At 43.2% G+C, this 18,103-nt stretch overlaps 1 protein-coding gene across 1 annotated transcript; it reads left to right on the plus strand.

The window, feature by feature from the left end:
- Positions 1–661: 661 nt before the first annotated feature.
- Positions 662–17,761, plus strand: LOC143367916 (uncharacterized). Its single transcript, XM_076810185.1, has 4 exons — positions 662–1,773; positions 1,848–2,180; positions 16,718–16,887; positions 17,754–17,761. Exons 1-4 carry the CDS (start codon positions 671–673, stop codon positions 17,759–17,761), a joined length of 1,614 nt encoding a protein of 537 aa, XP_076666300.1. The 5' UTR covers positions 662–670.
- Positions 17,762–18,103: the final 342 nt, after the last annotated feature.

Here is an 18,103-nt window from a genome sequence, read left to right on the forward strand (position 1 = left end):
TGATGATGTTGTTGTTGCTGCTGTTGTTGGCACTTATTTGGAAACCCACCATCGTTGCCGGCTGCGCAGGATGAATCGTTTAAGCTGTGTTTGTACATTTTGATGTGCACTATATTTTTACGGAGTACCGTCTGTTCCGTCAAAGTCACTGAGGCTACTGAGCGATTGATGGAATAGCGTGCAAGAGCTCGGCTTAAATAGAGATGCAATTGCCTCCCCCACCACATCATTTTTTTTTAAAGCTACCAATTTTTCCATAATGTTTTCCAATCTTAACATCGCAGCATATCGCACGATTGTATGTAATTTGAGCCCCACCTTCAAGGATAAAAGTCTCGACACGTGTTGAATGTAATATAATATCTGTGAAAGCGCCGAATCTTAAAATTATGCGGCGTCAGCAGAAACTGTGTCGGATGATTTTGCGCGCTAATTCGTCATACGCGCGAATCATAGTAAGAATTATGCTGTATCGGCAGAAACTGCACAGAACCATGCTGGGACGGATCGTCGTGTTTGCATGCGGTGCATTCGAGGGAGGGGGTACGCCAAAAGAGTTAGGCAGAGATACCAAACCATGGTATCAGTCTTAAAAAGTGTACTCTAAACTGCACAAAGTCTCAAATCGCTGCAACGTGTTGCGCGGAAAAGACATATTCCATTTACAACCATGGGAGAATTCGCGCAAGTAGAACGTCAATTGTTGGATCAATCTGCGCGATTGATTTCACAGGAAGAATACCTCGCGTGGAAAGAACGGTGCAACGAGTGTATCGAATCGTTGGAAGAACACAGCCGAGTGAAACGCCCGCGATTATCGATCGGTGTTCAGCAATCGCTGGTTGCTCGAATCGCGCAGCTCGAAGGACTAAAATATTCGTTGCGCGGACGTTTCGTGCATGAAGGTGCCGGACATTCGAGCACAGGACTTTTGTGGCGCGAAATAGGCACTGCGTTCGATAGTCGCGTATTAACTGGTGCAGTGTTAAATTCAAATTATATCGAGCCGCGCAACTTCCTCCAGGATGCGGAGACCATTGTTCTGGAGCATGTACGAGGCGCCTTGAGGAAACATCAGAACCTCAAAGTGAACACTGTGTTCAACGGCGAATTTGTGGCGGGGGACAAGCATGCTTGTAAAAGCATCAATACCCGAAACTGCGAACTCTTCGGTACATCCGATCTACAGGAGTGGTACCAACGATGTGTCATCGAACCCACCCTGGCATCGTTGGAAGAGTTCCAGGAACGCGACAGCGGATGGGCACTATTACAAATCCTCAATTTGATTGTCAACGTGAATAAGTACAATCCGCTGCGCGCAGGGTGCCACTTCAAGTTGCCGCGGGAAATATTGATGAAGAAAGCGACAATTAGCGTGCGATCCGAGGAAAACGCCTGCTTCGCGTGGGTAGTGGTCGCAGCTCTCCATCCCGCCGAAAGAAACCCTCATCGGCCAAGTTCATATCCACATTATACATTGGTGCTAAATCTCCAGGGCATTGAGTTTCCAATGTCTACGAAGCAAATTGTAAAGTTTGAAGGGTTGAACAACATCTCCATCAACGTCTATAGCTTCGAGGAGAAGAAGAAGGGGTCAACAGTCTTTCCGTTGCGCCTCACCAGCCAAAAGAGGGATCGACACGTCAACCTGCTCTACACGCCAAATCAAGAGCACGGCGATGTAGGGCACTTAGTATGGATCAGGAACTTGTCCCGGCTGGTGAGCGCACAGCTGAGCAAGAAGAAGGCAAAGAAATTCATCTGTGATCGGTGCGTATATAAAATTATGAAATATATAAACGTCCCCATGAAAAATTAAATAATAATTTTTTTATTTTTTGCAGATGCATGCACTACTTTGGATCCGCCGAGAAGTTGGAGGCCCACACAGTGGATTGCCGAGAGATGAACGACTGCGCCATTCTGCTGCCTAGCCAGGACAATAATTTGCTTAGTTTCGATGGCTACGACAGGAAGGAACGACTCCCCTTCGTGGTGTACGCCGATCTAGAGTGCATCCTAGAGAAAACGGAGAATGTCCAGAAGGATGCGGGGGAGCACAAATTGTGCACATACCAGAAACATAAGGTGCACAGTATTGGCTATTATATGCATTGCTCGTACGATGCATCGTTATCAGCATATCGATATCATCGCGATGTGGATTGCGTTTCTTGGTTCGTGAAAGAGCTGAAAAATTTTGCGGATTTTGCTAAACCCATCCTGGTCAATAATGTTCCCATGGAAATGTTGACGAAAGACCAGCGGAGGGCATTTCACAGCGCGAAGCATTGCCACATTTGTGAAAAGCCAATCGAGGCTGATAATAAACGAGTGCGTGATCATTGCCATCTATCCGGACGGTTTAGAGGCCCCGCACATTCGAAGTGCAATTTAAATTATAAAAACGCGTTTTACATCCCAATAGTTTTCCATAATTTATCCGGCTATGATTCGCATTTTATTATCGAGGAAATAGCTATCGCTTTCGAAGGCAGCGTTGACGTATTGCCCATAACTAAAGAAAAATATATTTCATTCACGAAAAATGTCGAAGATACGGCTGAAGAATCAGACTCGCGAAATTGTATTAAATTGCGATTCATCGATTCGTACAAATTTCTAAATACCAGTCTCGACAAATTAGCATCTTTTCTTAGCGCGGATAAATTAAAAATTTTACGATCCCAATTTGAAACAATATCCATCGAAGATTTCAATTTATTGACGCGAAAGGGTGTATTTCCGTACGAATACCTTGATTGCGCGAACAAGCTGCAGGATCCATGCTTACCACCGCGCGAATCATTCTACAGTTCGTTAACAGGTGAGACTGCATCCGAGAGCGATTACGCGCACGCCGAGACTGTCTGGCAGCGTTTCGGGATTAGAACCTTGGGCGAATACAGCGATTTGTATTTGAAAACAGATGTCTAGTTATTGGCAGATATTTTTGAAAATTTTCGCGAAAGTTGTATCAAGAGTTACGGATTAGATTCCGCGCATTATTATACTTTACCTGGCTTTACGTGGGATGCCATGCTAAAACATACCAAAATTATATTCGAATTGCTCACAGACGTTGATATGGTCATGTTTATCGAACGCGGTATACGTGGCGGTTTAAGCCAATGTTCCGGAAGATACGCACACGCCAATAACAAGTACATGTCATCTTACAACCCATCGGAACAGTCATCGTACTTGATGTACTTTGACGTGAACAATTTGTACGGATGGGCAATGTGCCAGCCCCTACCATACGCCAAATTTCAATGGGTCGAAGATGTCGCAAATTTTGACGTGTCTTCGATCGCTGTTGATTCGCCCACGGGATACATTCTCGAGGTAGATCTGAAATATCCGCAACATCTGCACGACGCTCACGCCGATCTACCGTTCTGCCCGACGCGTGCCAAACCACCTGGCAGCAGACAGGACAAGATACTCGCAACATTATATGATAAGCAGCGTTACGTTATCCATTACCGCAACCTGCAGCAGTGCACGCATCACGGTCTTCGTATTACAAAGATACACCGCGCGCTTCAATTCGCTCAATCTCCCTGGCTCCGCGATTACATCGAACTCAATACACGGTTTAGAACATGCGCGACAAACGACTTTGAAAAAAATTTGTACAAATTGATGAACAACGCAGTATTCGGTAAAACTATGGAAAATGTGCGAAATCAGGTGGACGTAAAACTTTTAACACATTGGGAAGGGCGATATGGCGCGGAGGCAATGATCGCGAGACCGAATTTCCACAGCAGAAGTGTTTTTTCGGAAAATTTAATAGCTGTTGAATTGCGAAAACTCGGGGTGAAATTCAACAAACCGATATACGTGGGTATGTGCATTCTAGACATATCAAAAATTTGTTTGTACGAATTTCATCACGAGTACATGTCTCCACTGCATGGTCAAAAATGTAAAATTCTATACACAGACACAGACAGTCTCATCTATCACATTCAATGCGATGATATCTATGAGTCCATGAAACGCAATATCGATAGATTCGACACAAGCGATTATCCTACTGACAATCCATATGATATGCCGCGCTTAAATAAGAAGGTTCCGGGGCTGATGAAGGACGAAAATAATGGGATGATAATGACCGAATTCGTAGGTCTTAGAGCGAAAATGTATGCACTTCGCGTAGACGGTAAAAAAGATACGAAAAAAGCGAAAGGCGTCAAGACCAACGTCATAGCCAGAACGATAACTTTCGACGACTACGCGCAGTGTTTGCAAAAGGAGATCGAAATGGTTCGCAGACAATCATGCATACGGTCTAAATTGCATAAAGTGTACACCATTTCAGAATCCAAAATCGCTCTAAGTCCATACGACGACAAGCGGTATATCGTACCCGATTCGACCGACACTCTGCCCTGGGGACATTATAAAATTCCGTTGTAAAATTCCATTATAAAAATATTATAAAAAAGAAATTTGAACTTAATGAAACTACACATCATGTTGAGACGAAGTTTTCAAATTTGCGAGCGTGTTATAGCGGTGCGATGTCGTCGATGAAACTTTAGACTCGTGCTGCGCTATTAAAGCTATACGTGATAGTGAATATTTCGATGATAAATCTCTTGTTGATTGCGAACTGCTGGCATGTGCCTTTGAATGATATTATCGACGGCGCTGGCAGCAAAATGTTAAATAAATTGTTCACATATGTATAACATTGTATTTATTGAACCATGTATTATTATTATTATTATTATTATTTTACAATACATTATTTTTATTTATCCAAGAATTGTGTGATTTATCAAACCCCAACCACTTGACGCATACTTTATCCCCCTTTCTACGCAGCACTTTTTCCACGAGATACACATCAGGATCGGTGACGCGTTGCAGCTCGTGTTCATAGAATCCTCCGGCAACGGGTTTTCCACAGGAATCGACGAGCAGATACGTCGCGGGATTAGTTGTCTGTACTTTGGCTATCTCGAACACCTCCGTTGTCCAATTCGGTGTATAGCCTTTATCGAAGATGGTTTTAAATTTGCTCATGCGCACAAACTCGCCCAACTCGAATCTCGCTGGAGCAGCGATCTTTAGGTTGCTGTATACGGTGGCTAGCAGCTTGTCGGCGATCGCAGGGGTAACATCGCAAGGACGCATTCCGATGGTTCTATGTTTTCGCGCGTTATACTCTGCAAGTAGATGCGGTAGCGCATCGGTCCATCTGTAGGTTCCATTGAGCGTAAACAGTTTCCACATATTGTTCTTCAAAGTTCGATTGAAACGTTCTACGACGGAGGCCTTCATCACCGAATACGTCGAATATTGATTAATGTCATGCTTTTTCAAGAGTTTCTGCACATCGGTGCTGTAAAATTCGTTTCCTTGATCGGTTTGCAAATTTTTCGGATATCGATCTCTAAATATCTTTGTAAACGCTTTAGTCACCTCAGCCCCACTTTTAGACTTGAGCGGCAACGCCCATGCATACTTGCTCAACACATCGATGACGGTGAGTATGTAGTGGTGACCCAGGTTGAATCGCGAGTATGGACGCATTTCTACAATGTCAGATTGCCACAGATCGTCGTATCCACGCACTATGATGCGGCTCCGAGGAAAATGTCTTCGAGCTGGAACGTGCAATTCCTCCACAAGTTGTAGCTTCTTGTGGCCATGGTTTTCTTCACTCATGGATTTCGATAATGGCTGCATGTTTGATCGCAGATGTATCTTTGTCACGAATGATGCGATAATTATCGTGTACGTGCGTTATGTGCTCTCCACCGCCCCAGGGAAATTCTGGACAAGTTCAACCGTCTCGCATGATTCTCCTTCGCATTGTTGCTGCGGGATAGGATTCAATGCTTGCTATATCTTTTGAACGCTGTTTTGCAACGTCAGCATATCTCTCTGAAACGCGACCAGCTTCATCTCTAATTCTTGCTGCTGCTCTCTAAAAAGTTTAATGCTCTTTTCCACATATAGTTTATTATCGGCATCTGTGTCGGCCACCGGCTGAGCTACGCGTCGTATCTTGCGCGATTTTGCATCAAAGTTGGCACCGGTCACGCAAAGAGCGTTATCACGCATATAATTTCGAAGCATGCTGCTCCATTTGTAATAGTCCATTGTAGCTGCTCCACTCTTCTCGAGCGATACCCCAAATTTGTTGATCGGCATCTCGACGCATACAGTGCACATCATCGGCGTGCGGTTTAATTTAAAATGAGGCCTGCCTCACGGAGTTCCTCGATAATCGATAGAATTTCGTTGTGGTGCGAGTTGTTACCCGCCTGACGCGACGCTTCCAGCAAACGCAATCGGTCCACCAGCTCGTTGGGATCATCCCAGTGCACATAATCGATCTTGTTATCGTTTACCACCATGACTCGCGGTGTCCTTGGACCTTTCCCCGCTTTACTGGTCAATACACGGGGTAGTAGTGGCGCAATTACATGTTTGTACTTGTATCCCTTGTTACCCAATATGGGGTTTTGTGCGCTATGGCCACGTCTGTGAGCATTCGTCATCAGCAGTATACTTTTGTATTTTTGTTTATCAGCATCTGTGTATATAGCATCATCGGGAATTCTCTTGAAAATCAGTTCGTACAGACCGGGCGTTCCTCCATATCTTACACCGTCTATGATTATATTATCATCCTTGTCCATATCGAAAGCCTTATCCCCCAGCATCATTCCACTGTATTTTTTTTCTCACTTCCATGTATTTTTGTCCCAGCGGACCAGTTGCGAAACGTTTCTTGCCCCTCGGATGTTTGGAGTTGCTCTCTAATAGATGCTGCAAGCGACTCATCGGCAGAAGTTTCATACACGTCTTCGTCATCATTGGTTGTGAGCGACTGTACATCTGGAAATGTATTTATTGACGCAGGAGGAACCGTGGAATCGTTTGATGCGACATTCAACCGTTTCCGCTTCGATTGAACTGGTGTGGAGGTTACGAGCGAATTTTCCAATGACATGTATGACTGTTTACTATTTCTTTTACGCGATGCCTTCCATTTCGGCCGGATTTTTGTTTAGGCGTTAATGTTTCAATGCTCATACTCGTCGCAGGTGATATGTCAGCTTCTGTCTCAGCAGTATTTTCCACAATATGTTTTAAGGGCCCGGTACTAGCTTTAAAGTATCTTTCCAGCGCGATATCTTCATCCATCTTGTCAGTCTTCAAAGACTGATGTTTCCTGCGAATGGATTCGCTGGTTTTTGCAATTTCCATCGCTATTCTCTCACGATCCTTAAACTCCTGACTACTAATCATCATTGTATCGCAGACGTTGCTTTCCCACCGACGTGTTGACGACGATTGAGTATCTCACGGTACCGCAAACTCGTTAAATCCCTTTCTATAACGTCCATTGGACATCGCGCTATCTTAATCTATCACCATGAAACCATACTCTCGCTGCCAACAATTACGACACAAAGCGCAGAAATCCTCGTAAGACATATCAGTGTTTACATGATCGTTGTACACATGTTTCAAGTTGGTACCATCCTGCTTAAACAGTATCAACAGATTCGCATTGTCGCGTATAAGATCTTTGGGAATCTTTGCATACGTCTGACAGAGATAGAAGCAGTCAACGTTCGAGTGGCGCCCCATTGCAAAGTATTCCCTTATCGTATCTTGCTTGTCGCATGCCACGTCATCAAAGATAAAAATGGAATTCGGAAGCGATTCGCTCGGTGGGATGACGTCACTGTTATTCGAAAACGTAAAGTAACCAATTTCATCTATCGGAGTCAATAAATTCTCCCAATACTTATATTTTGGCTGTTGCAACGACTTGGAATACACGTACACGTTGTCGAAGCACACGCCGTGAGGACTTTCCAACAAGCTGACCAGCACGTTGGTCTTTCCACAATTTGATGGGCCACAAATGAGGCAGCGTATAGTGTTTGGTAGCATGCTACCGTGTCTGCGTCTCGTTTTCGGAGACATCATTTGCGATTTATCGTCAAAATTAGTCACGCGTATCGCCACCGGTTGTCGCACGAATCGCATCCTCTCCGTGAACTGCGAAAAATGATTTTGATACGTCGAAGCTGCGGTGCGCTCTATTTATAGGCTCGCGCCGAAGCAAAACAGCTCATTATTCAAAATGCATCTGATCCTGTCGGATAATTGTGATAATCGAGACCTAACCGCTGAGCAGTTGAAATATATACCAAAGATTATTCTACTGCGAGAGTTTGGCAGACACATCGATCAGTTGTGGGACAGACTCCCCGAGCATATAAAAGCCGATTCTGAGGTTCAGCAGTATCGTCGGTGCTTGAAACATTATAATCGCCCTTGGCAGCGAACGCATATCGATGGTCCAGCACCATTGATTAAAAACTGCAGCGAATGTCGCCGAAGAGAGTAAAGAAAGGTTGTGGTCTGTTAAATCGGGCGATAAATGCGTTACCTATCGAATTACATATTCCGGGATATCAGTTTTGTGGTCCAGGAACTCATCTGGCAAAACGATTGGCTAGAGGCGATCGAGGCATCAATCCGTTGGACGCAGCGTGTCGCGAACACGATATTGCATATTCGCGTAGCAACGACCTCGGTGCGAGGCACGCGGCAGATAAGGTTCTCGCTGACAAAGCGCGAAAACGCATCGTTGCGCGAGACTCGGCTCTGGGTGAAAGAAGTGCTGCTACAGCTGTTTGGGCAGCTCTGAAAGCTAAGACGAAAATCGGAATGGGGATGAAAATAAAAACCCGCAAAAGAACTGTAAGGAGAGCATCGCAAAAGCGGATTCTTCCGGTGGCAAAACGAGGTGGCAAATTACCACTTCTCCCGCTGCTAGGTGTTCTCGGATCATTAGCCGGTGGAGCAGCGGGGATCGCCAAGGCGGTAAACGATAATAAGGCGGCGCAACATCAGCTGCAGGAAATGCAGCGTCATAATCGCACCATGGAAGGTCGCGGACTTTATTTCGCACCATACAAGCGCGGACAGGGAATATTGAAAAAAAAACGCCGAAAAGACAATAAAAATGCCCGAGGGCGTAACTACAGATGCGCAATTGGGGGAGTTGGCAAAACGTATGCATATTCCATTTTTTAGAGGTGTTTTTATGCGCAATGCACTACCTGTTGGAGGAGTACGTCGAAACGAGAGCGGTATCGTGAATTTGGATAATGTCGAGGGACCGGGGACTCATTGGGTGGCGTATGCGAAGAGGGGGCGTCGAGCTGTATACTTCGACAGCTTTGGCAATCTTTGACCGCCTAAGGAATTGGTACAATATCTGGTTAAAGATATCGTGAAAATCGAATACAATCACGCGCCTTATCAGGAGTACAATCAGAGCAATTGTGGCCAACTATGTCTACGCTTTCTACAAACGATTGGCTGCAAATTTAAGGATTGACTTCTCACCACTTTGATTCAGTACGAGTCCAGTCGTACAGCTTGGAATATGTCGTTAACATTCACTCTAACCGGCAAGAGTAGCACCCTCGCGGTGAGCTACTTTCCACCCATAGATTTGAGCGACGATGATTACGAGCTTGGCCTAACAACCCTTGAAACTTACCATACAATACCCAACATCGACTCGAGCAACGATAAATTCTACTTCACCACAAACTATGAGACCAACAGCAGCGTCGACACCAGCCATGAATACATTACGATTCCCCACGACTCATACGAATTATACGCCATTGCCAAGTATTTGAAACAGCGATTACTCGAGCGGTATCCTCGAAAACTCGATGGCACCGATGCCAACGATGGCGGCGACAACTATGAGTATCCTATAGTGTTGCGCCCGAACAACAACACCATGAAAAGTGAGCTGTACTGCTCGTTCATTGTAGACTTTACGAAGCCCAATAACACTGGATCGTTACTGGGATTCTCGACGAATCGCGTATTAGAACCGGGACAGTGGCACGAATCGGACGATCCGATTAATATCATGAATGTGAACATTATTCGCGTAGAATGTAGCGTGACCACTGGCGCGTACAGCAATGGGAAGCGCGTACATACCATACATGAATTTTCTCCCAGAGTACCGCCGGGATATAAGATATCGGAAACGCCCGCGCAGATCATTTACCTTCCAATCACCGCACAGGTCATTTCGGATCTAACGATACGCGTTGTGGATCAAGACGGACGGTTGCTTGATTTTCGAGGTGAAGAGATTACCATCAGACTGCACGTACGACGACGTCGATGATAATACATGTGATGCGGTCGAATGAAATGCTTGTGTTGAACGACTCCAGAAACACGTTTCTTCCAAACGAAATTGTTTGCAACAACAACAATAACAACTGCAACAGCTCTGATTACGCTAAAAAGAAGAGGCTCAGTGCTGCGAACATTGCATTTTTGAAATCGCTGGGATTCATTGTACGCAATTAAGTTGAAAAAATGACCGACATTCTAAGCATTGGAGCGAAGCCGACGTTTGATGATCGCATCGTCAAGCTTGAGACTCACACATACAACCCTTGCGTCAACACGACGTTTGGATACAGCGATGAGATAAGAATACCTATACAGCAACAGGATTTATACACATTACCGTGTGAAAGTTTCCTCTACCTGGAGGGGAAATTGACGATAAATAAGCCGAATGATGTATCACCGGTGATGTTGGGAAATAATTGCATGGCATTCATATTTGATGAGATTCGATACGAACTGAATGGTGTGGAGATTGATCGCAACAGAATCGTTGGAATAACTAGCACGCTTAAAAACTATGTATCGATGACATCTGATGAAGACAAAAATATGGAGAGTGCGGGATGGGGCTTGAAACGGCACGATGAGCTAATAGTGAAAAATCATTTCAATTTTTGCATCCCGCTTAAATATTTGTTGGGATTTTGCGAGGACTACAAACGCATGGTTATTAATGCGCGTCACGAATTGATTTTAATACGATCGCGCAAAGATAACAATTATTTAATAGGATCGCCGACGTTGGAACCAGAAATTGAATTACTTAAAGTGCAATGGCGGATGCCTCACGTGACGCTGAACGACGTTAATAAGCTGCCGTTGCTACATGCTTTGGAAAGTGGACAACACCTGAGCATTAGTTTTCGCTCGTGGGATCTGTACGAGTATCCTCTCTTACAGAGCACGGCCAAGCATTCGTGGGCCGTGAAGGCAGCTGCACAGTTGGAGAAGCCGCGATATATTATCTTTGCTCTACAGACTGCTCGAAAGAATGCGATGACTGAAGATGTTACTCGATTGGACCACTGCAAATTGACCAATGTAAAACTTTTTCTGAACTCGGAATTTTACCCGTACGATGACATGAACTTGGACTTTGACAAGAATAGGCACGCCATCTTATTTAACATGTATACGCATTTTCGTAAATCGTATTACGGACATAGTTGCAACGAGGCATTATTCACCGTGGCCCAATTTTTGCAATTTGGCCCCCTCGTGGTGATTGATTGCTCGCGACAAAATGAGTCGTTCAAGAATAGCACCGTGGACGTGCGCATAGAATTTGATTGTAAAGAAAACGTACCTGCAAATACTACGGCCTACTGTCTGATTCTGCACGATCGGGTAGTTGAATACAATCCGCTGACCAATGTGGTGCGCAAAATCAATTAAATTACTGCGCTACTTGCCCGCCCTCTCCTGTACCAAATTCGTACAAAATTTCATCGTGAAAATCGAGATGCTTTACGAGACAGACCGCATTCTCCAGTCTGTCTTGGAAGCGAACGGACCTCTAAATTGTATCGATAATGGCCGTACCAACATTCGTTGACCTGCAAGGGTTCATCGTCGATGGAAGGTTTGTCGCGAAGGAAGTGGCTATCCTACGAAAGGGAAGTTATTCTCTCGCACTATATTTTTGAGAGTTCGATGCCACAATATCTTCTTACAAAGATATCTTCTTACACAATATCTTGGTTGGTGGCAAAACATCATGGACTACGTTGGGAAGATGGAGACGTTCCGTACAGTATGGCTAAACAGCTAATTATGAAAGCTGTAGCCGATGCGATCGACGAGGAAGATGACACACCCCATGTCGTATACGTTAAAGGGCTGCAGAAACGCGATTGGCTCGTGGATTTCCTCGATTTAAATACGAAAGCGGACGTGATCATCGAGACGCTAGACATTGACTACGAGGATATCAAATCTCTAAATAAGCTAAACGTAGTTAATACTCTGCGATGTGGCAGACACGCAAAGCACTGTGCCATGCAAAATGTATTTAAAATATTCAACTGGTGGTCTAAACGCCAGAGGGAAATACACAAATAAAATATAATGAATTTTTAATGCATAACCGCTTTTTCTTCACCCTCCTCAACCTCCAACCTTCTGCATGTACGCTAGATTAAGACGATAGTTGTAATTATTATGTAGAAGTAGTACGATTCATGATCAACGCGGTATGATAGACGTTCGATAGATGTTCAAGTGGTCTCATAGACGTTCGATAGATGTTCAGAGTGGTATGATAGATGTTCAAAGTGGTATGATAGACGTTCGATAGATGTTCAAAGTGGTACGATAGATGTTTAAAATGGTACGATAGACGTTGAAAGTGGTTCAATACACGTTTAATACACGTTCAGAGTGGTATGATAGATGTTCAAAGTGGTATGATAGACATTCGATAGATGTTCAAAGTGGTACGGTAGATGTTCAAAGTGGTACGATAGACGTTGAAAGTGGTTCAATACACGTTTAATACACGTTCAGAGTGGTATGATAGATGTTCAAAGTGGTATGATAGACGTTCGATAGATATTCAAAGTGGTACGATAGATGTTCAAAGTGGTACGATAGACGTGCAAAGTGGTCCAATACACGTTTAATACACGTTCAGAGTGGTACGATAGACGTTGAAAGTGGTCCAATACACGTTCAATACCCGTTCGATAGATGTTCAGAGTGGTGTGATAGGTGTTCAAAGTGGTTCGATACATGTTCAATACGTGATCAGAGTGGTATGGTCTAGTCGAATGATGTGTGCAAAGAAGAAGGGAGAAGAATTCGAAGAACATGATAAGTGCACTCCGAGAACGGTCAGTGAAGAAGAAGATAAGTACGTGGAGGAGGAGGATGGTCAGCGAAAATGCAGGTGGCCTGTGATAAAGATGGCGAAGAACAAAGGCATCCTATTTTGCAAAGCTATGCATTTCTCGATTTCATCATTGGAGGGGGTTTTGACGTGCGAGAGCCAGGAGATGTATCGAGACCAGTTGCATTCAAATCGTGGCTGTGACAGTGGCTAGAATTTTTGTGTGACAAGTTGCATTTCATTTCATTTCATTTCTCTAAAATGGGAGTTTGGAGAATCGCCCCCGAGTGTCGAGGCAGCGCAGAGGTATGTACTAAAAAATATTTTTGACATTTATCACGTTTAACCATTTATACCGAGTGAGATTAAAATCGGACAGTTGTATAAATATTATATCGTGGGTTTCTATGTTCCAGAACTCGCCACCACCGTCACCCCCGAGGCTACAAGCTTCGCCATCGCCGCCACCATCACCTCCGTCACCGAGGGTGTGGTCGCCTGACTGGGGCTCGCCGCAGCCATCGCCGTCGCCGTCGCCGCCACCTTCACCACCGCTGCAAGTATGTAATACTTTTTTTTTTAAATTTAATATGTTTTGTATAAATATAATATCCATTTTTTTTGTGTGTGTGTTCTAGAATTTATATTTTATGATGGAAGCGCGGGTGGTGGGGGAGGCACCGGCGCCGGTTGAAGAGGAGAATGTGGCGGGCCCCACGAGGGCGGTTCGGCTGCGGCAGCCATGGCTGCCGTATCGGCGGGTGGGGCCGCTGCGGCTTAGACGGTCGCGGTCCCCAACGCCACCGTCGCCGTTACGGCAGCCGCGGTCACCGCCACCGTCGTCGTCGTCGCCTCCGCCGCGGTCGCCACAATAGTTTTATAATCTTTTTTATTCTATATTTTTTTATATTTATGTTCTTTTTTATTCTATATTTTTTATATTTATATTCTTTTTTATTCTATATTTTTTTTATATTTATATTCTTTTTTTATTTATATTTATTATTTAATTGTATTTTATATTCTTCTTTTTTCTTTTTTCTTTTTTCTTTTTTCTTTTTTCTTTTTTCTTTTTTCTTTTTCTTTTTATATTATATTATATTATATTCTTTTCTTTTTATATTATATTATATTCTTTTTTTATATTTATATTTATATTCTATTATTTATATTCTATTATTTATATTCTCTTATGATTTGTAACAATATATATCTTAAACGTATATGATTTGTACCATTTCATTCACCCATCATCCTCCCCGTCATCTAATTTTAAGATTTGTTGACGCTGCATAATTCTTTCATAATAATTATATATATTTTTTATATTTATATTTTTATATTTATATATTTTTTTTTATTTATATTATTTTTTTTATTTTTTTATTTATATTTATTATTTAATTGACGTTTCCAAAAGTAGCATATTACATTCGCGCTGCCAAGTGACATCACCCTGCACGGCCGTTCCAGAGGAGTCGAATTACGCGAGATCGCGCGATACGCAGCGACGTTAAATCGGAACGCTTTGAAATACAGTTAGCTTTAGAATGCATGCGATTCTATCCCCTATGTAGTGGTGTCTCTTTCCCTCCTAGGATTTTAACTTTAAAGTAATGCTCCTCTCTTTCCCTCGAAGACGCGGTGTCGAGAAACGCCGATCTTTCCCGACATCGTCCGAAACAATTTCTGATAAAATTTCTCATAAAAATAAATTATTATTATACGCCGACGTTGTGTGTGTGTGTGTGTGCGTGCGTGCGTGCGTGCGCGCGCGCGCGCGCGTGTGTGTGTGTGTGTGTGTGTGTGTGTGTGTGTGTGACGCTCCGTTGGTTTCGCTATATGTACCATTCGGAAAAGACTAATGTCAGAGACGGCGTTTGGGGGAGTTGGTTAGGCGGCTGACTCGTACCGCGGAGGTCTTGGGTTCGAGCCCCGTCGCCCCGAGAAGTTTTTTCATTTATGTTAATATCATAAAATTAATATTTCCTTCCTTACTGACAGTCTGTACCACGCTCCAGAGTAGCACCTTCCTTACCGACAGTCTGTACCACGCTCCAGAGTAGCGCAGCTTCACCCCGCGGTTCCTCCTCCTCCTCCTAGATGATACCCCCCCCCCCCACCACTCCGCCATCTCTATGACGTCATCCGCCGCCAGCCCGCCGACAAAAAAGGTCATGATCATGACCTTGAAACTCAAATTTGAATTAGAATTCCCATTGCCATACTACTGTCCTCCAAAGTTACTAGGTCGGGGTCGAAACGGGGAACGTGGTCGAGCTCCCGATACACTCTCTCCTCGTCGGCTCGGGATTGCCATACGTCCATTCTAGACGTCTCTAGGTCGTACATTAGAGGGCTGATCCGACGGGGATCTAAGCAAACCACCTGGCATTGTTATACAATGCTCGGCAAAAAGGCTTTGAGTAATAGGAAGCCTAGTCAAGTTACGAGCAGATAAGATTGTGACTGGTCGCGGTTATAGGCGATGGCGCGATCTTTTCTTCTAAAAGGGGATGATTAGAAGAATCAAATCCCACTTCTGACACCAGTTTGTTACGTCCCGATCAAAATAGAAGTTGCTTACCTAGGACATGTTATTAATCACTCAGGTGTAAAACCGGATCCCAAAAAGATAAGTGCAGTAAAGAATTTCCCTCGTCCGAAAAATCAGAAAAATATTAGGCAATTTCTAGGTCTAGCAGGATATTACAGACGCTTTATCAAAAACTTCGCAGAAAAAGCTAAACCACTGTCAGACTTGTTGAAGAAAAATTCTACTTTCACTTGGGGAAAGGAAGAAAAGAAAGGATTTCTGGAATTACGAAAAGCACTTTGTAAAAGTCCCATACTTCAATATCTAAATTTTAATAGCCAATTCACTTTAACTACAGATGCGTCAGACTATGCTATAGGCGCTGCACTCAGTCAGGAAGTCGATGGTCAAGATCTGCCAGTTGCATACCTTTCGAGAATTTTAACTAAACCGGAACAAAATTATTTCACTATAGAAAAGGAATGTTTGGCAGTCCTTTATGCAATTTTACACTTCAGACCATATTTATACGGCCGTAAATTTACCCCAGTCAGTGATCACGAACCGCTACGATGGATTAATTCAATAAAAGATCCAGGGCAACGATTGATCCGCTGGCGACTGAAATTGCGAGATTATGAGTATGAATTTATTCATAAGGCAGGAAAATTAAACACAAATGCTGATGCCTTATCAAGGAATCCAGGCATAGTAAATGAACTATGTTCGTCTGATGATTTAAGTTTATCGGATTCATCTGATAATGCAAAGTCGGAGTTAGCATCTGATTGCCCAAAATTATTACCAATAAATAAACCCTCCACAACGGGCAAACGAACCCCGACATCTTCGGAATCTGAAGCTTCCAAACCTAAGGACAGAATAGCTAGTTTATCAGGAAAACTAAGAATAGGGAGACCAGTAAGTTCAATATCTAAACCGAGGATACCTGTACCTTTAGATACCAGTGCAATAGCAACTAGAACGCGAGCAAAGTTTCAAGCTACTGAAGCTCTGGGACCATCAAAAACACAAGAATTAGGTAGATCAAAAGAACTTTCTCTAGCAGAGGATGACGATTCCGATGACGAACAGTCAGATACGCCTGTATTCCGTCAACGCAGGAGTACGCTGCCGAATCTGGAGTTTCATCCTAAACGAATGGTGGAGAATCCTAAAATTCCAGATTCACAAGGTGCAGTGGCCGGTGCGGAATTGCAGAAGGAAGGGAATGAGTCAGAAGTAGACAAAACTATAGCCATTAATTTACCCGAAGCCCGCGATAGTGATACAGGTGATCGGGACAAACAGAAGTCCACATTTATAGATTTAGAAGAACTACAAGAGTCTTTTAATAGATTTGAAAAATATTATTAGATAAAAGCGCTCAATTACAGGAACTTGAAGAGGAAGTAGTTTTATTAGATGCCCTTTCTGAAGGAGACACTTTAGATGAATATAGACAGGAAATATTACAAAATTTGGATCCATACGATGACGATACTGGGAACGAAGACTTAAATAGACGAATAGAAAAATTATTACAACAAGCTAGAGATTCTGAAAAGGGTAGTCAAATTCCAAATCCAAGGCGTGAGGAAACAGCCAGTAAAGCACCTCAGCTGAAAAATATTCCGGAAGAATCAGAACTAGAAATAACTGCAACAGGAGTGCCTGATAGCACAATCGTTAACAGGCCTAGATACAGTTCAATCTAACTTACCCCGACCGTAGATCCAAACCCTGTAGCACTTTCGACACCATTTCCAAATTCAACGGTTGATCGAACTCCCAAGGAGGGAGGTAGGGAACCTATCGCTCAGAAACCTACTCCTAGACAACTTTTCCCACAAATCTCGAATTCAACATCCATATACATCCCGGACGCTGATTACATACAGTGGGTCAAAAAAGTATTGGCACACCCAGTTTTCTTGGAATATCTTTAAACTATAAAGTAATCTATCAATATTAACTATGTTTATTAGTGTCTTTTGACACACATAAATAGTATGTTTATTGAGAATTCTCAGTTATTTGGTATAAGGAAGTAAAGTAAAGAAAATGAGAAATCCATAGTCAAATAAGTATTGGCACACGTACGGTTTAACTATAAGAATAAGTGTTACTCGCTTTCGTACGCGACAAATTCGGTTCTAGGAACGTAAACATAAACAGAATTCACTGTTGCTTTTCTCAGTTAACACAATCAGTTTGTGTTTACACTTTGAACAAGAATCATGTCTACGAAGAAGAGCGAGTTATCATTGTGCGTGCGAAAGGAAATTCTTTCATTACATAAAAGTGGTGAGAGTTACCGAAAAATCGGTAATTCATTAAATTTAAGTTTCTCGACAGTGAGAAATGTAATAAAAAAATTTAAGGAAACTGGTAGCGTCGAGAACAAACCGCGATCAGGTCGTCCGCAAGTACTTACAACTAGAGAACGAAGAGACATCATCAAAGAAGCAATAAAAAATCCTTTTGTAAGTGCCAAAAGTTTATCTGTT

This window comes from Andrena cerasifolii, chromosome 4 (assembly GCF_050908995.1).
Source record: "Andrena cerasifolii isolate SP2316 chromosome 4, iyAndCera1_principal, whole genome shotgun sequence".
Classification (NCBI taxonomy): Eukaryota; Metazoa; Arthropoda; class Insecta; order Hymenoptera; family Andrenidae; genus Andrena; species Andrena cerasifolii.